We start from the raw sequence: 24,653 nt of genomic DNA, 5'->3' as shown, positions 1-24,653 counted from the left end.
CACCAGCAGGATTAGATATGCACTGTATCTTGCACAATGGCGCTCTCTTCATGCATGATTGAGAGCAAACGCAGCCCCGACCGGCGACCTCGTTCGCCCACTTTAGCTTCTGCTTCTGTGAAATATTAACACTCAGATTCCCAGAAACAGAATGTTGACGTTACGTTGGTATAGAGAGAGAGAGACCAACAGGAGCCTCGGCCTGATACCTGTAGATGCAGCCAGGGTCGCTGCTGCCTCATCCATCAGGTTTGTGCTGAGCCCCCCTCATGCTGCCAGCGTTTTAGGGTCCCTTAAGGACGTTTGGAGGCTTCTACAGTAATGAATAACACATCATCTAAGCCGGGGGGGCCCAGGCCCTCGCCCGGTGCCGTCCCTGTCACATCCATCATCTGCTGGGCGGGGTGGGGAGGTGGGGGGCGGAGCTTAGGGGGGTACAGGTGTGCTTGTGTAAAGATGGATGGTTTGGCATGAAGACACGTTTGTTTCTGAAGATATTTACATTTGTTCTCCAGCGTTAGAGGCCGTTTGTGCTCCACTATTAAAGCAAAAGAAAAGGTTAAAGACAGACAAACAGATGTATTACGATGAAACTCAGTACGTGTTTATGTTACAAAACCATTCAAATCGATCTATGTGCTATTTAGAGTCGTAGATGAGATTCTATACTCTCAGGGTTTTGAGTTTGCTGATATGTTGGACTGTTGCCAATGATTCATAGTTTGTAGTTTATGTAACAACTGCAAATCAAGGAAATGTGTGTGTGTGTGTGTGTGTGTGTGTGTGTGTGTGTGGGATGGGGTGGGGACGTATAGTATGTGTAAGAGGGGCAGTGGGGGTGAAGGGGGGCGGGGTGGGGGCTGTCCTCGACACAAAGAGCTGCAGATCCCACGGGACTCTGGTCCATCTCCTTCATTACAGCCTGTTTAACCACGCACCACTAATGTTACTGTAATATAGGATCTATCTATCTCTCTCTCTCTCTCTCTCTCTCTGTCCTCCCCCCACCCTCTCTCCCTCTCTCTCTCTCACACACACACACACACACACACACACACACACACACACACACACACACACACACTCCCCACAGGTATTCTTAGATCCATATGGACACACCCCTGTGGTGTATCACATGACCAGCTCCCATGGTAACAGAGACAAAGAGGAGAGTAATTAGCATCACTGATAAGGCCTGTATGTCTGTGTGTGTGTGTTTGATTTGAGCCGATACATCACTTCACACACACACACACAATCCCTGCTTACTATAGATTCAATTGTTTCCATCTCTATACGGTCTGATGCTTCAATTCTTATTTGTGAATCAATCCTAAAAAATGGAGCTAAACGGTTTCGTCTTTGGACTTAAAATCACAAACCAAAGGAAACGTTCCAGCCAGACTAAACAATAGAATGTGATGTTTCAATAACACACACACACACACACACACACACACACTCACAGATATTGCAGGTTGGAAGAGGAGTGCAGGAGTTTATTTTTTTCATTTTTTTTATACCCACAGTCCCAGCGGGGGCCTTTGATCTAAAAGGGTTTTCATGTTACCGTGCCAACAAGTGCCTGCAGTGTTGTCTTTACTGTTGAGTATCTAAAGGGTCTTGGCGTCGGCCTACAGGTCAGGACAGTGTGGAGAGTGTCTGTGTGGGAGAACTGAGTCTTTCCTCAGCCGTTTGCCAGATGCCTTTGAGCCAAGCAAAGTGAATATGTTTGGATCTACGAGTCAAAATGCTCGCCTGACTCTTCTTCTAGACTTCATTTGCGGTCTAGAAAACTTCAATGATATATTTTGTGGTCTATCATGGATCAGCGCTTCTTCTGTGTATATTTCACAGTCAGCTGCGTGTGTGTGTGTGTCTGTGTGTGTGTGCGTGTGTACTGCTCTTTTCCTCGGCTCAGTGAGATGTGCAGCCTCGGCCTAATCAGAGCTCAGAGTATTGATCTGTAAGCAGGCCGTTCATCTCCGTCCCATACAAAGACTGTGTGTCGGCCTCATCAGCACACATTGATTCTTTCACGCTGACTGCTTCCTTCTGTGTGCAGATTTCTGTTCAACATGCCTGCTATGAAATGTGTGTGTGTGTGTGTGTGTGTGTGCATTTAGTCTGTGTCGCTCTCTCTCTCTCTCTGCAGATGAAACAATCTCCTGGATCATTTGTCGCAACACTGGAATAAATTAGGGAACAAATGAGAATCGGCGTCGTCGCGTTTTATGAAATAATCAACAGAGACAAACTCATGAGGGCAGCATGAGGGCACGTCCACATAAATATGAAGGAACACCTGCTCATTCGCATGCATGCACACAGACACGCTGATGTGAAAGCAATTGGCTGCAGGAGAGGCGAGGCTGACTCCTGTCGCTGGTTGCTAATGGCTACAGGAACCAGGGGAACAGAGAGAGAGAGAGAGAGAGAGAGAGAGAGAGGGACAGAGAGAGAGAGAGAGAGATGTCGATAATGACAATGTCACTCCCAGCCGGCCAGCTCTCAAAAAAATGGGACGGCACACACACACATTCAAGCTCACGTGCATGTAAGACACACACACACACACACACTGTGGCGCCCAAAATGGAGCAGCAATTTTCGCCCAATCAGGCGGCTGTATGTTATTATAGTCGTCAACTCCACGGTGCTGCTGTGGCTCCAGAACTCAAATGTGGAAGAAGAGATTTCCTCCCCGACCTTAATCTGTAAAATCTGAACACAATCAACATCGAATTCCCTAAAATTAATTAGAAGATTAAATGTTATTTACTATCTTGACTATCTTCCTTTTAAACAGGAGGAATTGTCTTGTTTCGTTTTGTTTCTTGGTCTTTTATCTCTCTTGCACATCTGCATTGGTTCTGTTTCATTATGTTTGCCTCGGCCTCCCAGTGCATTATGGGTGCTTGATTTGCGAGACGGTTCATTTCCTCGTCGCATCCATCAGCAGCGTGTCAAGTGATTGTAAAAGTGCAGCACTGATAAGAAGCATCAGCATCAGCAGGTCAGTCAGTCAGTCAGTCAGTCAGTCAGTCAGTCAGTCAGTCAGTCGTCTCTACACTGATTGCATCTGTATCCTGTTCTCCAGTTTGAGCTGAATCTATTATACAGACTGACCGTTGGGACGCCGCTGTCTCATGACACTCTGTCTTATGACACGCTGCACGCCTGCAGTGTAACGGCGGCGCGCTCGGGCCGGGGCACATTACATCCCCGCTGAAGCAGATGATGTAAGGCGGTGTAAAGGCTTCAGCCCGGCCTCCCTCTGCTGCCGTTTAAACGTCTGTAATGTCCTCCATTAGGGAGGGAAGGGTGGGAAATGAAGCTAACCGTATTTTTTTAGAGCAGAATATAAATGTACAACCGCACCTGAGTGTAGTTCACCGTCTGGCACGCTGCCCTGGTTTCTCCTGCTGGAGCGTCTGGAGGAGCAGAGCAGGCTGAGTGAGGGAGAGAGAGAGAGACGGGGAGTGTGAGAGGACAGAGACAGAACATGGAGTACGAGTGAGAACAAGTGATGTGGAAGCAAAGCCGAGATTCTGAGTCTCTGAGTGAAGTGAGTCACCAGCAGCACAGCCGAGCAGCACCGGTCTCTTCCTCCTCCTCTCTGCTCCCTGCTCCACACACACACACACACACACACACACACACACACACACACACACACACACAGACACACACACACACACACACAAGACGGTGATTAATATCAATCATGTTTGTGTAACGCTGAGAGCTCCAACGTGAAGCTTATTGTTAAACTAATGAGGCGTGACCATGTAGACCAGCCACGACTAATGAGGTTAAGCTGCTCCACGCCGCTCCTAACAGACGAGAGAAGACGTCTCTATCTGCTCTCTGTCCTCCAACATGGAAGACAGAAAGATAATAAATGCAGTATTTAACGGTGATTCTGCTTTAAATAATCAAACGGAATCAATCTTTGGAATACATGAGACCCTCTATCCTGCTCTGAGCACATGTTGACTCACCAAACTCTCTCTCTCTGTCTCTCTCTAGCACTCCTCATCTTCCTCATCTTCCGTTTCCTCCCCACTAGAGTTTAAAGGGCGATTCCACCACATTGTAGTTTATCTGTCTTTGGGAGCAATATTCAGCATGTTTATAAAGCAGCATGAAGACATTTTGGGCCCAGTTATGTCCTTTTTATTTAATCTAAATATTAAAAACAAGACATAAACGGCTCCTGCTTCAGAGCCGGACGTTTCCTCTTTTCCAGCAGAGGAGGAAACGCTGGTTCAGGTGCAGAGAAAAGAGTTTAGAATGAAAAGATGTGTTGCATTAGTCTGGATTTGTCGTTCCGAGGCCTAACTGGATTCTGGAGTGATTTTCACAGACAGGAGTCGTCTCCTGTTCTCCTCCCAGGCTCCAGTTCTGGGAGAGAAACCTCTGTGAAATCAGACCTGATCGCTTCAGATTAGATTTGCTTTCAATCAGGCTTTTATTAGGCATCAGTGCAGCGCGTGAGCTCGCATGCCGAGACATTAATATTTATCCACATCCTTTATTGGACGGCTGCCACAGGAATAAAAGGCCGACTCATCCCAGCTGCGGGGGGGAAACGTGATACAGGCGATAAATATCACGCTGGACGCGAGCGTGGAAGTGGGGGGAACGCAACACGTGCGGGCCTGAAGACGAGACGAGCCGGGGCTGAAGAAGTGGGAAGCGGATAAAGTGGTTTGGAAAGTTTGTGCGACTGTTTCACCCACAGAAACGATCCGCTCGGACTTTTCTTTTATTGCACAACGATATCAGTTTGCATTTTCCCAGAGACTCCCGCCCCGGATCCTCACGACCATGCTGAGAGAGAGAGAGAGAGAGAGAGGGAGAGAGAGAGAAGGGGTGGGGGGGTAGAGTTACTCAGACAGTAACACACACAGACTGACTCTTCTGTTTGATTGCCCTCTGAAGTATAAAGCGGCGTAATTAACTTTCCAATCAGGCCCGGCGGTCGATCATGCCGCTTCCTCATTCTCTTCTGTTCCTTTATATCGTTTAACCTCCTCTGTGTTATCAGCTGGGCTCGTTTAGCCTGCTGCCGAACTCTGTGTGTGTGTGTATGTGTGTCTGTGTGTGTGTGTGTGTGTGTGTGCCTGCTCTGTAGTCTGCTTGATTTTTTTTATTTGTTCTTCCAGGGAAAACTTTACTGAATCAGTCTAAGCGTGTGTAACGGCGAGCAGTAACCCACTTTAGAAACTTCCCTCATTACTTCGGTTCATCTTTTCGTCTCCACATCTTGTTTAAGGATTCGTTCAGGTAGTTGATGAAGACGAAGATGCACAACAAACATTAACTGGCATAGTAGATATGGACTGGAAGTTAAGTTTGTCTTTTCTTAAAGCTGAGTCCAAGTATGTCAAACATTTATGTGCAATTATAGAAAAATGAGCTGAAACGTCCACATGGTCTTTCTCAGGATGACCTCATACATGACCTCATGTCTGAAGTCTCTTAACTATAATGTCCCAGTTCAGAACCTTGTGCATGTTTTTGCCTGTTTTAATTAGTTTTTCATTCCAGTCGCACAGCTATGAGCACACACACACACACACATACAGTATAGATCCAAGATACTGAGTCTTCATCTTCATCCAAAGTGTGATTCATGAGCTGATTCACCCAATGGAACCATCAGATCCTCTCTCTCTCTCTCTCTCTCTCTCTCTCTCTCTCTCTCTCTCTCTCTCTCTCTACACAGTGTATTTTGTGTGTGTGTGTGTGTGTGTGTATTTTCCCCCTCTAGTCCTCGGGATCATCTCACACTCCATCTGGCCCATTTTGCTTTAGCCCCCCCACCACACACACACACAAGCATGATGTACATATTCACTTGGCTGCTGGTAATATGCCCACCACTCTCTCTCTCGCTCGCTCGCTCTCCCTCACACACACACACACACACACCACATCAACACTTTTCCTCATGTGTGATTCTCCTCTCATATCATCTTCATCACTCTCTGCCGTTGCAGTTTGTTTTCATCTCCCAGTCTTAAGGTTGTGTGAGCAGCAGGAGTGTGTTGTGAGCCGGTCCCTCCTCTCTAACCTGAGCCTCCGGTCCTCCCCGGGCTGCCAGTGTAACCCAGTGAGTGTGCATTGTTAATGCTCCCTAGGCCTCCATGAGCCAGATGATTGGCTGAATTAATTGTGGCTGGAGGGCCGAATGGGAATAAGTGTAAGAAAAAAAGCGAGATGGAGAGGAAGGAAGGGAGGAGGGAGGGAGAGGGGGGCAAGGGGGGCAGTGGGGGGGGGGGGGGGGGGGGGGGGGGTCTGTCTGTCTGGGGATGCATTGTCTTCTTTTGTGAAAGGCTGGAGATAGAGGATGTAAAAGTTGTTTATGTGCTCTGGGTCTCTTTGTCTCTGTAGAATAATATTAGCGCGGCGTTAACTCGTCCTGTTCTCTCCTTTATGACCCAGATTGTGTGTCTGTTCCGTCTTGATTTACACCTGCGCGGCTCTGGCAGGGAGGAGATAAGCGCCGCTAATACACTGACAATCATAATGTAATGGCTCCCCTCAGCTCCCCTGACAGTAATGCCACCAGAACACACTTCAGATCCACCGCCCAGGAGTCGTTCAATAGATAAAATGGGCCACAAAAAGAGAGAGTGAGTGTGTCTGTGTCCGTGTGTGTGTTCTTCATTTTAGAGGAATGGGAGGAGACGGATGCTCTGTCCTCTCCCATCGCTCCAGACTCCAGGACAAAGAGGATGTCAGTGGATCATAATGACAAATGATGGAGAAAATTCCTGAAATTGTAATCTTAACGAGCAGGATCTGTTCCAATTTGTACCTCCTGCTATTGCTGTGTGTGTGGGTGTGTGTGTGTGTGTGGTGCTGATTGACACTCAGCTCTATGTGTTTGTGTGTTTGTTGCGAAGGATTTATGTGCAGTTTTATGGGGTGGCGTCACAGAATGCCTGTATAGGAATATTAGAAGCTGGGGGTGGGGCCTGCATGTGTGTGTGTGTGTGTGTTTAGGGGTGGGTGGGTTAGAGAAGGGTTCTGGGGAAGCTCATCATTTATTGATGTGATCTACAGTAGCAGAGAGGGCCTCGTCTTCCTCCAGCCTTTCCCGGGAATTCCGCAGGTCAAGGATGTTTTTGCTCAAACTCTTTAGATACAATCCAGAGATGTTCTTCATCAGACTTTGGATGTCTCCTCTTCATTAATAGAGACGTTTTGAATAAATTCTGTTAAATTCCTTCTTAGTTTCCACTCCTTTTTAAAGCTTTATTGCATAAAACTCCCTTCATTTCCCCACAATGCATCCTGACATGTTTGGTGTTGCTGGGAAACTTTGCCTGCCAAATATGAAGATAGACGATCCTGCTGTGATGTATGAAGATCATCTATCAGAGGAGGTTGCTTATTAATTATTAAACAGGTTATTAATCCTGCAGTGGATTCATCAGAGGAGTAATTATATCAGCAGAGGAGCGACGCCCACCTTGCTGCTGGAGCAACTCTGGAGCGACTCTGGGAGAGTTAGCGTCATTAAACTTGCCGTCATTCAATCAAACCACTCATTGATTTTTCTTTTAGCTTTAGATCCTGGATAATTTAGTTCCTAGATAAATAGAAGCAGTCAGAGGCTTTCAGCAGCTGTAAATTGTGTGTGTCTGTGTGTGTGTGTGTGTGTGTGTGTGTGTGTGTGTGTGAGCCGGTCAGACGGCGTGTAAAGACGTCGTGCTGACTGAGTGAAGCGACGCACGCACAAACTTTACTCTGCTGTCTGTCTGGGAGACGGCAGAGACAGACAGGAGTTATGTTCTTGGCTCTTACTTACGGACGTGAAGTACTGTACAAAAAGCACTTTTTCAACACACACACACGCATACACACACACAGTAACAAATGGATTAAGCACAGGCATATATCAGCACACAGCCCTACAGGGACAGAACTATTATTCCTCCCTGTGGTGCTCCATCATCATCTCTCTGGCTTGGCCACACACACACACACACACACACACACACACACACACACACACACACACACACACACACACACACACACACACACACACACACACTCACTATGAAACAAGTCAGGATACTCAGGTCTGCAGGGGACATTTGCTGGAGGTCACAGGGTTATGACCCGTGTGTGTGTAAGCATGTGAGTAAGCGTGTGTAAGCGTGTGTAAGCGTGTGTAAGCGCGTGTGAGTGATTACTGCAGAATTTGAGTATCTTTTTGTATTTTCACACACAAAGCCGAGCTCATATGTAGAAAATACTTTGGTAAAGATTTTTCCTGGTAATCAAACTTTCTCCTGTCACATCGTGTGTGTGTGTAATGTGTGTGTATGTGTGTGTGTCCACCCACATCGTCCTAATGAGAGGCCGTGCTGTGTGGCTGTCAGACTCACACCACCACAGATTAAATCCCAGATATGGTCACAGACTTCATATTGTTTGTCATAATGAAGCGTCGCTGCTTTCAGGCTGTAATCCAATTAATCTGAGGAGACGGGGTGAAGAGATTGAAGCGCTGTAATTAGGAGATGTAACTGCTCTAATGATGGATGAGAGAAGAGAGAGAGTGTGTGTGTGTGTGTATGTGTGTAGCAGAGTGGGAGGAGATAGATGATTTTATTTCTACACACATTTCTTCATGGATTTCATTTAAGAAATTTATCCAGAAGCATCGCTGAGAAATCAAAAATAAAATAAAATAAAAATAATGTAAAATAAATGTTGTGATAATACAAATATAAAGGAGCTGTGCTTTGGTGTGTTGGGTCATCAGCACTGTGAGATTTTGCCTGTAAGTCCTCTGTGTGTGTGTGTGTGTGTGTGTGTGTGTGTGTGTGTGTGTGTGTGTGTGTGAGTGTGTGTGTGGCACTATTAGTCACTCTCTGCACCAGGCTGCTCTGGCCCTCATTCAGCCGCTCTGCCGGCCGGCCAATCGCTCAGCGACTCAAGCATGCGTCCCTCCATCCACTCATCCATCCATCCCTCCCTCCCTCCCTCCCTCCCTCCATCCTCTGGCAGCAGCCGGTCAGTCAGCTGGGAGACGCTGAGGTGGCCGAGCTTCTCAGAGCCGTGAGAGAGATTAAAGGCTCACTGCTTCCTTTTCCCTGACTTCATCTTTTCCTCCTCCTCTGCCTCCTCCTCCCCCTCCTCCTCTGCCTCCCTCTCTCCTCCACACTCATCTCTCTGTCCCTCTTTATTATCTTTTCCTCTTTAACCCGGTGCTCTCTTCTCTTCTCTTCCCTGTCCCCTCCTCTGTGTCTCAGCCTTCATGCTTCATAGCTCCAGTCCCATGTTCTCTCTCTCTTCTCAGCCTAATTGCCTCTTAAATCCTAAATCACTTCATGTTTACTAACGACATCTTAGTAGTTCTAAAGCAACAGAGTCAGTAGAGAGTTTGTTGTCCCACTTGTCTCTGAACTCTTGTCATGACTGTAATGATGTCGTCTTGATGTCTCTCGTGTGTGTGTGTGTGTGTGGTCAGTCTGGGCTCTGTCTGGTTGACCTACAGTGACGTGTGTGTGTTCACTCTCATGCTTGTCTTTCTATGCTTCATAGTGTTTGTCCTTCTCCTCTTAACTCTTCTGCAAAAGGCTGTGCAGCTTTCTCACCTGCCGTGCGTGTGTGTGTGTGTGTGTGTGTGTGTGTGTGTGTGTGTGTGTGTGTGCTTTAATTAACTCAGGATTGATTATTTTTATGGGTGTGGAGGCCGTTTCTAATTTATTTTCCTTGTAAAGCTGTCGGACTGGGGAACATTTCTCACCTTTTCATTGCCCCTGCTGCACATGCAGGTTTGTGTGTGTGTGTGTGTGTGTGTGTGGGCTGTGGATATTGACAGCCTGCAGCCCGAGGCATCCCTTCTTATTACAATGTACAGAATTGAATGCCTCTCCATCTAACGGTTGCCGCCCGGCCTTGACTCTCTTTACTGTAACAGCTAATGTTCCTGCTGCTGGATCACCATTAGATCTGACACACACACACACTGACGCACACACACTCACAGGAGCTTATTTCATCGCCGTCTGATCGAGCAAAAGCTTTCCCGTTGAAAAACCACTTGATTCTGAGCGAGTTGAAGGTTATTTGACACGCAGAGAGATGGAAATACACTTTAAAGAACCAATATGTTGCATTTTAGGAGCCATTTTCAGGAATTCCATTGTGGCTGTGTGTTTGTTGTGTGTGTATAGGAGCGTACAGTGTGTGTGTGTGTGTGTGTGTGTGTATATACCCTTGGTGTGTCATCAGTCAGTGTCCCCTCATGGAGCTCAGTCAGGTGTCAGGTAGCTGGATGTGAATGAGGCGGAGGATTCTGAGAGACAGAAGCATCGATGCTGATTGAATTGTCTCCTCCTGAAAAAGACTAAGAGGAGCAGGGAAGAAGGAAGCTGCTTGATCTAATTGTAGAGCTGAATGGACGTCTGCTGTCCCGCGCTGCCAAACCTCAGGTTCTGGTAATACGAGTTCAGAGGAGAGACGGAGAGTTGGAAAGTTTCACACATTAGTGAAGTTACTCACAAACACAAAGTTCATGTAACTGGGAATGGAACTCAAACTCTCAAAATTCGCTGATATGTTGCATTTTAGTGTGTAAACCTGGACGTGGGTGTAATCCTGTGTGTTCCCCTCTCTGCTCCTCTTCCTCCAGTCACTGATGAAGACACGGTGAAGAGGTACTACGCCAAGTTTGAGGAGAAGTTCTTCCAGACCTGCGAGAAGGAGCTCCTGAAAATCAACACATTCTATTCAGGTAGGGAGAAGGAAACCATAACAAATGACTGTGATACTGCTTTAACTTCATATTTAAACGTCTGATTCTTACCGCACACACACGATAGGTGAGTTTATTGTGTGTGTATCATCATGTGACTGTGTTTCCTGTTCAACCTGAAGGCTTTAGAGCATGAAGAGCTTATTGGAGCCGTTACAACAACAACAACAACAACAACAACAACAACAACAACCTTGATCTTGTGTTTGGATCAAAGCAAATCAAAGGTGTGACCGTCGCACTCGTGCGAGCTGGGCAGCGTGTGTGTGTGTGTATTTCAGGGAGAGGAGTGTGTGTGTCTGCTGCGTAACACGAGCCGCCGCAGTGTATTCTGGTATTTCAAAACAGGAGGTTGGCACTTGAGCGTGAGGAAACGTGGGAGTGTGTGTGTGTGTGTGTGTGCTTCACCTAGAGGCCGTGTGTGGATCTGCAGGCTCTCTGGGTCAACAAGGGGGCCAAGGTTGACTGAGATTGTTCCGTCTCGTGATGATGAAGCACGTCAGAGGAGGAGGAGGAGGAGAGAAACAAACAGGGTGTAAATCTGTCAGATTAAAGTGTTTAGATATTTATGTTTACCTTCTACCTTCAGCCTATAGAGAGAGAGACTCCATGATAGAGTCTCATCACACTCACATCATCGCTGACAGGAGCTTAAACGCATCGGAAAACATCTTCATCTTCCTCCTCCTGCTCCTCCCAGCCACACAGGGAATGGGCAGCTTCATGTTTTTGTGTGTGTGTGTGTGTGTGTGTGTGTGTGTGTGTGTGTGTGCAGTGGTGGTCTGAAGAGGTCAGTGGGGATGTGAGCGTGTGGAGGAAGAGGAAGAGGAGGAGAGATGGAAACTGTCTGAAAGGGTTCTTGACCTCTCAGATTCGTCTCTTCTTCTTCTTTTGCTCTGGGAAACCTGAGTGAAACAGTTGAAGCGTCCTCTTCATCATCATTCCCTCACACAGCAGAGCCTCTGTGCCCCCAGAGTCTGTCTCTCAGGCAGCCGGGCTCTTGTCTTTCTCACGGCTGGTGTCGTCTCCATCCAGGCAGCATGGTAGTGATGCTCAGGTGGGATTACTGTGCATTAAGATGTCACAGAGGAGATCCCTGGAGGACCGGCGTCCATCTGGAGGACCAGAGTCCATCTGGAGGAGAGGGGCGTGTTCAGTCAGCAGCTCCTATAGAGGAGGAGGAGCCTGTTAGACCTGCATGAGAGAGGGAATGAATCCATTAATAACAGAATCCTGCAGGATAATGGAGAACCAGACCTCTTCTTCTTCTTCTTCTTCTTCTCCTTCTTCTTCTTAGTATCTTTTTATGGCAGCAGAGGTTTGTGCTTCCTCTCGTCTGTGGGCTTTTAGAGGTCAGATGAAGGTCAACAGAGGCCACAGAAGTGTGTTGGCTTCAAGGCTTTGACCCAAGAAGAATATTAATGTATGTGGTGTGTAGGAAGGAGGAGGAAGAGGAAGATGAGGAAGGACATGATTAAAATGCAGTCCAGGTCCTCTGAGCCTCACACCGGTGACCTATAACCTCTTTTTCCTTTCCCTCCTATCTGTCGTTTCAGAGAAGCTCGCTGAAGCCCAGAGACGCTTCGCCACTCTGCAGAATGAGCTGCAGTCGTCCCTGGACGTCCAGCGGGAGAGCAACGCTCCGCCCGGCCTGAGGAAACGCAAGACGGTGTTCCAGAGGTCACAGGAGGAACGCTGCAAACACAGGAACATCAAGGACCTGAAGCTCGCATTCAGCGAGTTCTACCTCAGCCTCATCCTGCTGCAGAACTACCAGGTGCGCGCGCACACACACACACACACACACACACACACACACACACACACACACACACACACACACACACACACACACACACACACACACACACACACACACACACACGCGTATGAGCACATGCGCTGTCTCTTTGTTTGAGTGATTTTAAATGAAGCTCTTCTTGGTTTCCTCAGAATCTGAACTTCACTGGATTCCGTAAGATCCTGAAGAAACATGATAAGATCCTGGACACGCCTCGCGGGGCCGACTGGCGTGTGGCTCACGTGGAGGTGGCAACGTTCTACACCTGCAAGAAGATCACACAGCTCATCTCTGAAACAGAGGTGCACAAACACACACACAATTCAGACACATACACAGAAAATGCACATGCAGAAATACAGAGGACTCACACACTACATTGTGGTTGTCTGATGTGTGTGTGTGTCCAGACCCTGGTGACCACAGAGCTGGAGGGAGGAGACCGCCAGAGGGCCATGAAGAGGTTGAGGGTTCCTCCACTCGGGGCAGCTCAGGTCAGAACCTCTCACTGACTGAAGCTCCATGTCTGACACACTCTCTCTCTCTCTCTCTCTCTCTCTCTCTCTCTCTCTCTCTCTCTGTCTCTCTCTCTCTCTCTCTGTCTGTCTGCTGGGTCGCTGAGTCACAGCTTTTTTTGTATTTTTAACCTGAAAATGAGATTTGTTTGCAAAATCATGTTCAGCTCACAGAAAATGAAACTCAGCTGAGAAAACGATCCAGTGTTCGACAAAAAAAAGGGAGAGTGTGTGTGTGTGTGTGTGTGTGTGTGTGTGTGTGTGTGTGTGTGTGTGTGTGTGTGTGTGTGTGTAACCGCTGGGAGCTTTCAGTATTGATTGTATAAGTGCCTTTCCATTGCTGGACAGACAGACAGACAGGATATCTTTCAGGAATAAAAGAAGCGAGTGGCACTTTACCCCTCTGTGCTGCGCTCGCTGTTATTACTGCATTAATTACTGTCATGTCTGACTTCAATCCTGCTTTGTTATTATATCGATCTGTCCATTTCCCCTCACGGTTCGTCTGTAAGAAAATGGGAAAAGGAGCCGGAGTGGGCGAGACGACGCCTCGTATACGGGGAATTTGGAAAAGGATGTGTGTGTGGACATGTTGTGACGGCGTGTGTGTGTGTGTGTGTGTGTTCCTCCCTCAGCCCGCTTTGGCCTGGACGACCTTCCGCGTGGGTCTCTACTGCGGCGTCTTCATCATTCTGGCCATCACCTTCGTGCTCACAGGTTCGTCCCAATAAACTTTTATACGACCTTCAATCGTCCTTCAGTCGCCTTTACTCACCGTCCGTGTTTCCTCTCCTCAGGCGCCGTGTTCATCCGCTACGAGAACATCTGGCCCCTGGTGAGGATCTATCGCGGCGGCTTCCTGTTGATCCAGTTCCTCTTCCTGTTGGGCATCAACACGTACGGATGGAGACAAGCCGGGGTCAACCACGTCCTCATCTTTGAGATTAACCCTCGGAACAACCTCTCGCACCAACACCTGTTTGAGGTCCAGAAGGAGACACACACATCCATCCAGATCCTTTTATTCATCTCTCTTGTGTTGTTGTTAACCCTGTGTGTTGTTGTTTCCTCTCCCCGGTGCAGATTGCTGGTTTCCTGGGCGTGTTGTGGTGTCTCAGCATCCTGTCCTGCCTCTTCTCTGAGTACACTTACCTCCCCATGCAGGTCAACCCTCTCATCCTCTACGGCTTCATGCTCCTCTTCCTCATCAACCCCTTCAAGACGTGCTACTACAAGTCACGCTTCTGGCTCCTCAAGCTGCTGGTCAGTGCTTCAGTACAACGGCAGCAGCTGGGGGCAGTGTTGCTCTGTAAACATCACACACACTCACACTCATAAAAGAAGAAGTTAAACAAGTTTCCATCCAACATGAAAAAGAAAATGATATCAACCACTAAGCAGCTGCTCGGATATGAATATAATTAGAATATTCATGTGTTTGTTTACTGTCTCCAAACTTTGTGTTGTTTTGTGTGGCTGCATAACGTATGTGTGTGTGTGTGTGTGTGTTTCTGTCATGTGTGTTTGCCTGCATGTAAAATTCATTCTGTCTCTACCTCAGATCTCATGTTTACAAAACCCTCTGTTACTCTCTGTTCTTTGTCTTCAATGTGCTACAGGGCTGCAGCAGAGAGGGTGTGTGTGTGTGTAAGTGTGTGTGTGTGTGTGTGTGTGTGTGTGTGTGTGTGGGGAGACGAGTAAGACGGAGGGGCAAAGGGTTGAGGGATAATAGAATGCAGCTCGGTCCCTGGGGAGGTGGAGGCTGTGACTGTGCAATCATTACGGGTATAGATCCATCAGTATGCTGCTGCCCTGAGCGCATCCTCCTCCTCCTCCTCTCTTCATCATACTCCAGCCCCCCCCCCCCTCCCTCCTACATACTCCGTGTCCTTCCCCTCACAGTTCCCCTCGGTCCCCTGCATCTCTCACTCTCCCTCCTCCACCCATCACACACTCTAATTGGCCTCGATTGTGGCAGAGAATCATAGCAGCGTACATGGACTCACACTGATATGAGACATAAGTTAAGTCATGGAAGAGGAAGAGGAAGAGGAAGATTCAGTGAGTTATAGGAGCCTGCTCAATCCATCGACACACACAAGTCGGAGGGGAAATTGCAGGTGGAACTCAGATTAGCTGCTCTGTTTGCTGTGGAAATGAAAATCTCAGCACTTTACAGCAGCAGGCTTATAACCTTGAGACGTCCACACACACACACACACACACACACACACACACAGCGGATATGAGTGAAGGTGGCGATCAATACAGAATTTGATTGACAGGTTAAGAGAAATATGTAATGAGTCCCTATATGGGGAATAAAAGTAAAAGAAAGAAGAAGAGATCGATGTTACTGGACATTTGTAGCAAAGTGTGTGTGTGTGTGTGTGTGTGTTTGTGTGTTTGTGTGTTTGAGTGTGAGGGTGCATATGGACGGAGCTCCTGAATGTCAGATATGGCTTGAGGGTGTGTGTGTGTGTGTGTGTGTGTGTGTGTGTGTGTGTGTGTGTGTGTAGGGGGGGTAAATGCAGTGTGGGATGGTTGAACAGTATCAGTTTACAGATCCTGGTCAATAACCAAGCTGCTGCCAAACCGGTATCCAGAGCAACACACTCAGAGACGCCAGAGCAGCGCCGCACAAACACACAACCAGCACACAAAGTGGATTTAAAGGAGTGAAGATGAAGGTTCTCAAAGACACATCCTGATCCCTCTTCCTCTTCCTCTCCCCTCTCTCTCTGCAGTTCCGTGTGTGCACGGCTCCGTTTCACCGTGTGGAGTTTGCAGACTTCTGGTTGGCCGATCAGCTGAACTCTCTGGTCTTCGTCCTGATGGACCTGGAGTATCTCATCTGCTTCTACATCTTTGAGCTGCAGTGGAGCAACAGCAAGGGTCTGCTGCCCAACTTCAGAGGTGACACACATGCTCTCAAACACTGAGGCGTATTTATCCCATGATGCACTTGGGCAGGGGGCTATTCTTCCTATAACTCAGTCCAGTAAGAGAAGAGCCTTGAAAGGTGCAGCAACAGTTAATGCTGATAGATGCTGACTCGGCAGTTTTGGCACATCATCAGTCCGTCGTCATGGTTTCCTGTTCTGTATGTTGTTAGAACATTACAGTGTGTGTTTGGGCTCGTTGGGTCTTTGGCAGCAGATTCTGTTTCACAAATCCTCCTGGTGTTAAAGAGACGGAGGCAGAGTGACGGAGCTCAACTCTCCTCATGTCAGTACGCTTAATGGCTGTCCTTCCTCTTCCTCTCCACCTGCGCTGACACTCCTGCCTTCAATTAACACGGAGCTAATGGATCCATGAGCTGTCTGCTGCCGGAGGGGAGAAGCAGGATGGGAATTCCTGCAGGAGCGTCTGTCACATTCCCGTTCTTGTGTCGTTTCTCCTCCAGATGATAACGTGTGCCACAGCTACTCGTACGGCGTCAGAGCCATCATCCAGTGTCTGCCCGCCTGGTTCCGCTTCATCCAGTGCCTCAGGCGTTACCGTGACACCAAGAGGGCCTTCCCTCATCTGGTCAACGCCGGGAAGTACTCCACCACCTTCTTCGTGGTCACCTTCGCCGCGCTCTACGCCACGCACAGAGGTAAGGACACAAGGGGTCACAAGGGGACACAAGGGGACACAGGGGGAGAGAAGAGGACACAAGGGGACACAAAGGGAGACAAGGGGACACAAGGGGAGACAAGGGGACACAAGGGGAGACAAGCGGACACAAGAGGACGGTCAAGTTTTAGGTTTAAGGTTCGTAAGTTTCATTTGTTGATCGCAGAGAAACAGAGAGAGAGAGAGAGAGAGAGAGAGAGAGAAAGAGAGAGAGAGAGAGAGAGAGAGAGAGAGAGAAAGCTGCAGTCTGATGAAATGATGTTGTGTTGCTGCGTCAGACTCAATCCAGAGGCTTTTGTGTGTGTGTGAAGGCTCAGACAGGCTAAGGCGACCTTGAGTGTTTCGCCAGCATTCGGCCCTGATATCTTTCGCCTGCACCGCAGTCTTCTGTCAAGACAGAAGACAAGCTACAGAGAAACAAGATCCTGAGAGAGAGGAGGAGGAGGAGGAGGAGGAGGAGGAGGAAGAGTTAGAGAATGATAGAGAAACAGTAAAGCAGCACAGGAGAATGGAGACGTTCTGCTTATTAATTCCAGTCGCTCTCCGTCTGACAGCTTCACAATCAGCCTGCAATTACAGCGACGCCGACACCGGATCACAAAGGAGAACGGTTACAAAGACGCAGCAGCCGGGGCGATCAAACCGCCATCGGGCCGCCGCTGAGCCTGAACCCTCCATCAGAGCTTCACACACGTTTATCTTCCGGTTTCCTTTCAAAGCAGCTTTCTCTCTGCCAATCACACACTCTTTCATTTATATATATATATTTGTCGGTAAATGCCAAAAACTGCGAAACGTCATCTCATCCTGCTTGTTTTTCCTCCTTGATATAAAGTATACAGTCAGATGGATTCGCTAAGATGGACTGAGTTGATAATAAGTGAATCAGGAAGGCAGGAAAAGAGACAGACGGACAGATCTACAGACAGACAGACAGACAGACAGGCAGGCAGGCAGGCGTGTCTTCTTTCTTACCCAGCGTGGTGAGGAAGGCGTCCATTAAAGCATATCCTCCTTCCTGCTCTGGTCTGAAGCCAGTAGACCCTTAGCTTAATGGCCTCGCCTCATGTCTTATTCTGTGTGATGCTGTCTTTCATCCTACACCATAATGGAGAGGCTGAGGCTGATCGCTGTTTAAGTGAAGGAGGAAGGCAGGCACACACACAGGCACACAGGCACACACACACACACACACACACACACACACACACACACAGACAGACAGACAGGGATGACAGGGTTACACAGGAGGAAATGGTGAAGTATTGAATGTAGAAGTGTTCCACTCAGGTGCGTCTGTGACAAACGTCTCAGACTGATCCTTCCTCCTCCTTCCTCCTCCTCCTCTCGCTCTCAAACCATCAGCTATCAAAACGTGCACATGCATAATTAATGCGTCTCCTATAGGTCACCACCGAACCTAGATCCATCAGCCACATGTCAGAGACAAACAGAGCAGCATGACAATAATGTGGCCGTCCAAACAGAGGGGCAGGACTCAGATGTAAACATCAGATTATCACTGATGGATGTGATGTGAGGCTTTTATTTAAGGAGGACAACATGAATATTCATGAGTCTGCAGTTTAAGAATCCAAAAGGCCTCCGATCAGACTGCACCCCCCCCTCTCAACACCACTATGAGCATGACATCACAACCTCTGTCCATATATGGTCATGATACACAAATAGCCCCCAGGAGCGATCAAGCTGGAATATCAGTTTACATCTGCAACCTATGGCTGAAGGGATGAGAACTGGGATTGATGAAGAAGAAGAAAAAGGGGAGAGGGGCTAAAGTGTCCCTCTTTTCTTCATCATCACCTTCTGCATCCTCCAGACGGAGACAAAACCCTGTCTGAGCGTCTGTGTCCAGCTGTAGCAGCAGGAGGTGGATGTTGAGTGTCCCTGTGTGAGGACCTGGCAGAACTCCCAGCGTCCCTCAGCCCCGCCCCCTCCCACCCAGCCCCGCCCCCTCTCTCCGTGGATGCGTCACCCTCATTGTAAACCGGATCACACATTCCTCGTGTGACCTCACTGCCTCGCCACAGACGCTCATTCCTGGAACGACCCCTCGCTCGCCTCCGGGAAAGAACGCACACAATGATTAAACCCGTAAACGCAGCAATAAGTCACGGGACAGAGTCCAGCTGATCATACTGAACACGTTTGAGAAGTGAAGGCCGGACAGTTTTAACCTGTGGTGTGTGTGTTTGTCAATAATACAGCAGGTACTTTACTGTGGATCAATACAGGCTCAGCTTCATGTAGAGCGGCTCACTGCTGCTCTACATACATGAGGCCAGGAAAAGCTTTATACACCACAGACTACAGGACTGTGATGGATGGAAACTAGGATGGATGAACCACGGGGGAAACAGGAGACGAGGCATGAAGCAGTTTACAGCTGTGACATCACCTGGAAAAACTGCAAAATCTGCTCGTCTATGCAAGAAATGGATAAAGTCAAGATGTAGGGAGGGAAGGAAACATTTAGATGAGAGAGGAGAGAGAGGAGAGGAGGAGGGGAGAGGAGAGGAGGGGAGAGGAGAAGAGAGGTGAGGAGGACAGGAGAGGAGGGGAGAGGAGAGGTGAGGAGGACAGGAGAGGAGGGGAGAGGAGAGGAGAGGAGAGAAGAGGAGGGGAAAGGCGAGGAGAGGATGGGAGAGGAGAGGAGAAGAGAGGTGAGGAGGACAGGAGAGGAGAGGAGAGGAGAGGAGGGGAGGGGAGAGGAGAGAAGGAGAGGTGTAATTACTGAACACATGTCTGGTAGAATAGAGAGGAGTGCAGCGCTGACAGCCTTTCTAACTTCATTTCATGTAGTTGGTCCGCTCATTATCAGGAGATGAATTGCTGCACACGAAGACACAAATTCAATCTCTCACTCGCTCGCTCTCTCTCTCTAGCACATACTACACACATGCACACACATGCACACACATGCACACACAGGCACACACATGCACACACACACAGAGCGTTCTCAGTCTGTCTGTCTGAACTCAGACTCACCCTCCTGGGGTCGTGAGCTCTCTTATACATTCACACTTGGAGCGAAGAGGACGCAGGCTGATAAATGTGCTTCCTGTCTGACCGCCAACCTCAGCACGCGCTAAGATGATATCTGTGGACGTGATGTGGGGGAGGGGTTTATTATCAGCTGCTAATAGCCGACGTGTCCCGTCTCTAATTGTGTTTAACCCCCCGGGACGGCAACAGCATAGTGTGTGTTTGTGTGTACGTGACAGACGAGCCGGTGAGTGTGTGTGACAGAAGGCAACGAACACTGTTAGCCCCTGTTTAGCTTCCAATCGATGACTTCCTCCTCCTCCTCCATCTTCCTCTTTAATGCTCCCACTGGCTCAAAGTCCTTTGTGGGTGAAAACACCAGCAAGGGTTAAATGCGTCAATGTCCCGGGCCTGAGACGTCACATCAGTGTCTTTGTCCAGGACGGAGTGTGTGTGGCACAATGGACAGAGCTGTTAACAGAGCAGGACAGAGGGACCAGAGGAGTAATGCTCTGTCCCTGCTCTGCTCCCTGGCGTCTCATTGGCTGGCAGGAGGAACAGGCAGCGACCATGACGGATGGGAAGCCAGCCTGGTGTGTGTCTGGTTGCTGCAGTCTGTCTGTGTGTGTGTGTGTGTGTGTGTGTGTGTGTGTGTGTGTGTGTGTGTGTGTGTGTGTGTGTGTGTGTGTGTGTGTGTGTGTGTGTGTGAGTCACTGAGTTTGGCTGGAGGCGGTAAATCAGTGTGTGCTCGGGAACAAGAAGATCACACAGTGTCAAGACACGTCAAGCAAGGAAAATGATGAAAATGTCCTAAAAAGATCAGTCAGTCATGGAAATGTGATAATACTGATTGATGAGTGAAGCTTGAGCCTTGCCAGATTTGGTTTCTGCATTTATTAATTCTGAATTCTGAATTCTTCTTCATTCTGACTTCATCCTTGTCTGCGACCCAACAGGTTCCAGTTGAAGTCTTGTACTTGTTTAGGAGGAAGTCTGAGGTGTAGAGCAGAGAAGCAGGTCGCTCGTGTCACCATGGCGCCCTCTGGTGGTGACTTTGAGTGACCGCAGCTCTGCTCGCATATGAGGATGGCACTCATTATAAAATACAAGGTTTTCTTTTTATCTCAGCTCTTTTATCTCACCTGTGTGTGTGTGTATATGTGTGTGTGTGTGTGTGTGTTCCAGAGCAAGGACATACGGATGCTGACATGTTCTTCTACCTGCTGATCGTGTTCTCCACTATCAGCTCCCTGTACACACTGATCTGGGATCTGCGCATGGACTGGGGTTTGTTTGACCGTGGAGCTGGAGAGAACATGTTCCTCAGAGAAGAGATTGTGTACCCACACAAGGTAGATCACACACACACACACACATACACACACACACACAACACACATACCTGCATACACCAGTCCTCTAATACCTTTGTGTCATCCTCGTTCTCCAGGCCTACTACTACTGTGCCATCATAGAAGATGTGATCCTGCGCTTCGCCTGGACCATCCAGCTCTCTCTGATCACCACCACTAAGATCCACTCTGTGGGCGACATCCTGGCCACCATCCTGGCCCCGCTGGAAGTATTCAGGTTGGTCTGAGGCAGAAGAATGTATCGACAAATCAACAGAAATGCAATTTTAAGAGAAATTCAAAAAATCACCCAATCCCTTAAGAGCCCAGAGTGAGACATAACAAAGATTCATCCACCTTCATCATTCATTCATCCGCTCCTCCTCGTCCTCTCTGCAGGCGCTTCGTTTGGAACTTCTTCCGTCTGGAGAACGAGCACCTGAACAACTGTGGTGAGTTCCGAGCGGTGCGTGACATCTCTGTGGCGCCGCTCAACGCCGACGACCAGACGCTGCTGGAGCAGATGATGGACCAGGACGACGGCGTGCGGAACCGCTCGGGCAAGAAGACCTGGAAGAGGTCCTACAGCCTGTCTCTGAGGCGTCCCCTGCTGTCCTCCTCACAGTAAGGCCTGCATGCATCTCAACACACAAACCCTCATGATTTAAAGTTAAGAAAATCAACAATCAAATATAAATAAAGATCTATTTTCAATGACTAATTCCTGTTTATGCTCCTTTCTAGGTTGAAGAAGGATACAAAGGTGCTGATTGAGGACACCGACGATGAGGCCTTCAGCTGAATCCACACACACACACACACACACACACACACACACACACGCACACACATACTTTACTTTACTTATAAGGACCTTCATTTGTTCCCAAACCTGATTGGTCTTTATAAGTATAGAAACACCCACAGTACACACACACACACACACACATACTTAAGTGCAGTACACACCTGCTGAAGCACAAGCATAGTATAGTATTGGTGGGGTTGAGCAGAGAGGAAACACCACACAGACAGACAGTTAGACAGACATACAGACACTGCAGAGACACGGCCACACTGGATTCTTTTTTTAAAGGACTTCTTTTCAGTACGCACGTCTCCTCTCATGTGAGATATCTGCGTTTCTTCAATAAGGCTACAGACGACTGTTTACACACCTTTCTACTGCACCAGGATCAACAGGGACGACACACAAGCCAAGCGATGGACTGCATATCAGCTCTGATCAACCATGCTTTCAGCTCGTTGATACTTTTTATATACGTCCATCTTTTCCAGTTGGTTTCCCTTCTTGAGTTGTAATAATATCAGCGTACGGCCGCAAAGCCCCGGGGAAGCAACGGCAAAGGAAAAGTGCGTTTAAACACACACACTTACTTCTACTCAAACGTGTTTCTATCCGTGTGTGTAAAGTGGCTTTGTAATCATTTTTGGATGTGCATTCTTGCTCTTATGGTAGGCGTTTCTGTACTCTTCTACGCGTGTGTTCTTTCTACCCGTGAGTCTAGCTCCAGTAAACGCACGCTGATTGTTTAACGTAATTTTCTAATGTTTGGAATGTTTTTTCATGGTGCCATGTTTTTACTACGCCGGTAGTTTGACCCCAAATTAGTGCTAAAAAAAACAAAAACAAACAGCTGTAGGTGAGGACCCAATCATCATCATCATCATCATCATCGCTGTGTCATTTCAAAGTGCCCGATTTGCTACAGTATTTGTACGTGCGTTGCCGTTCTGTAGATGAACTACCAAAGCTTTGTTTTATATTGAATGTGTCCGCGTGCTAAAAGTAGCTTTGTCCCATTCAACTACGCCTGAGGAAGAGGGAGAGGAGGAGAAGAAGAGGAGGCGTCCAAGGAGGAGACGGCCACAGATTAGTGTCAGGACGTTTAAAGGTGCGAAGAGTGGAGGCCTGAGGCTCATATGCAGTAAACATGTATGCTGATGATGTCACACTCTTCCTTTATGTTCTCAAGTCTTCACTTCACTGTTGCCTCATTTCTCTGTGGCAACGTTTTTTGAATTTGTTTTTGCCAATAACTACCCAGAAGGATGTGATGTACATCTGATACCCATCATTACCTCAGTTCACTTTCAGTTCTCTTACCAGCACACACACACGCTCACACACACACACAGACGCACACTCACACATTTGTCTGTCACTCACGCTGTATGATCTTTATCTCTGTACCTTTGACAGTCGGTTGCTGCTCCCTCTCTGGGGCCTCCCGGCTCGCAGCGGCACCACGTTGAGCTTTCTCTTCCTGTTTGCCTCACACACACCCACACCGCCACCTCTGCTCCTCTGTTCCTCCCTGTGGCTCTGCTGATAAAAGCAAGCAGTCATAAGAGCTAGGAGACAACGTGGTATTCATTCTCTCTCTCCTTCTTTTCTGTTGCTGCTGTGGCTCAGAGACTGAAATCCTGCTGTGAATTAGAAAGCGATGAAGTGTAAAGAAACAAAGTGTTGTACTTGCATTTGATTGATGGGTAGTTTCCATTGAGATACACTGGGGGACAGACACAGCGTGATGTGAACGTTGATACACACACACTCACACATATACTGTATACGTACACACACACACACACATTGCTTCTCTCTACCACCGTCCTGTGTCAGAGAGCACAAAGCTGCCACACATTGTTTTGTATAGAGGCTCCGCCCACCTCGTCTCGCCTGCATGCTGCTCTCACTTCACTTTGTACATAGATCTTAATTTATTTTCCATTTTGTGTATATTAGCAATCATTGTATCGACCGTGACAATGATCCGACTTTCATACTTTGCCCCCTTTTTTCCTGTTTTGGCTCCGAGACAAGCAGTATTTTTCAGCGACGAGGGGCCTTTTAGTTTCAATCCTGCACTCTTTCTCATCTGTAAATCTGTTGGAAATGTGTTTGTATAAAAATAATAGATAGGAAAAGAAATAGTAGAAACGGGACGAAGTGATTCTGGATTGTTCTTTGGTCGTATATATGTCCTGTAGGTGATTCCTTCCTATTTCCTGGCTCCGTCCGGGGGGTTCGTGGAGGAGATGGGGGGGCGAGGAGATAGGGGAGGGAGGGGAGGATGGGGGGGAGGGGAGGGGAGGGGAGGGATACATATGTCTGAAATCTATGTACTGTTTTAAGAAAAATGTATAATGTACAGTTGTGTATGTGCATGGAAATATGGCATCTGCAGACAGGAGACGAGCACTTTGGTAGTCGGGTCGGCGTACTGTGCGTGTGTGTAGACCACGGCTGTCCACACACACACACACACTTGGTACGTGCGGCCCGCAGGACACAAACAGGGTTATTTTGTACAGTGTTTGCTCAGATGAGGACGGTTATAAACGTGAGCCCTTACATGTCATCCTCCCGTAGCTGTGAACCCAGGATTTGATCGTTTTTACTGCCTGCTGGAAAAAAAAGTCCCATGATGTTGAAAGTGCTTGATTATCTGTGCATCCTCCCCCGTCTCTCCCCCTTTATCTCTCTATGTGGTTTCAACCTTTTTCTCTAATCTAGCTGGATGTGATAGTTTGTGTACTTT

At 48.0% G+C, this 24,653-nt stretch overlaps 1 protein-coding gene across 2 annotated transcripts in view; it reads left to right on the top strand.

Annotated features, from left to right (window-relative positions):
- The window catches only part of xpr1a (xenotropic and polytropic retrovirus receptor 1a), a 50,201-nt gene extending 26,035 nt beyond the window's left edge, over positions 1–24,166 (top strand). For both annotated transcript variants that reach the window (XM_076153463.1, XM_076153462.1), the window contains 13 exons: positions 10,667–10,768; positions 12,346–12,566; positions 12,743–12,892; positions 13,001–13,084; positions 13,741–13,822; positions 13,903–14,090; positions 14,189–14,368; positions 15,853–16,021; positions 16,512–16,706; positions 20,921–21,087; positions 21,186–21,325; positions 21,487–21,711; positions 21,832–24,166. In XM_076153463.1, the coding sequence (XP_076009578.1) occupies positions 10,667–10,768; positions 12,346–12,566; positions 12,743–12,892; positions 13,001–13,084; positions 13,741–13,822; positions 13,903–14,090; positions 14,189–14,368; positions 15,853–16,021; positions 16,512–16,706; positions 20,921–21,087; positions 21,186–21,325; positions 21,487–21,711; positions 21,832–21,889 (1,961 nt within the window). In that variant the 3' untranslated portion in view covers positions 21,890–24,166. The remainder of the gene's footprint in view (positions 1–10,666; positions 10,769–12,345; positions 12,567–12,742; positions 12,893–13,000; positions 13,085–13,740; positions 13,823–13,902; positions 14,091–14,188; positions 14,369–15,852; positions 16,022–16,511; positions 16,707–20,920; positions 21,088–21,185; positions 21,326–21,486; positions 21,712–21,831) is intronic.
- The last annotated feature ends 487 nt before the right edge of the window (positions 24,167–24,653 follow it).

This window comes from Genypterus blacodes, unplaced genomic scaffold, assembly GCF_046128005.1.
Source record: "Genypterus blacodes isolate CSIRO-AG114 ecotype Tasmania unplaced genomic scaffold, CSIRO-AGI_Gbla_v1 ptg000058l_1, whole genome shotgun sequence".
In the NCBI taxonomy this organism is placed as follows: Eukaryota; Metazoa; Chordata; class Actinopteri; order Ophidiiformes; family Ophidiidae; genus Genypterus; species Genypterus blacodes.
The sequence above is the reverse complement of the archived record's forward strand: the minus strand, read 5'-3'. Positions and strand labels throughout refer to the sequence as shown.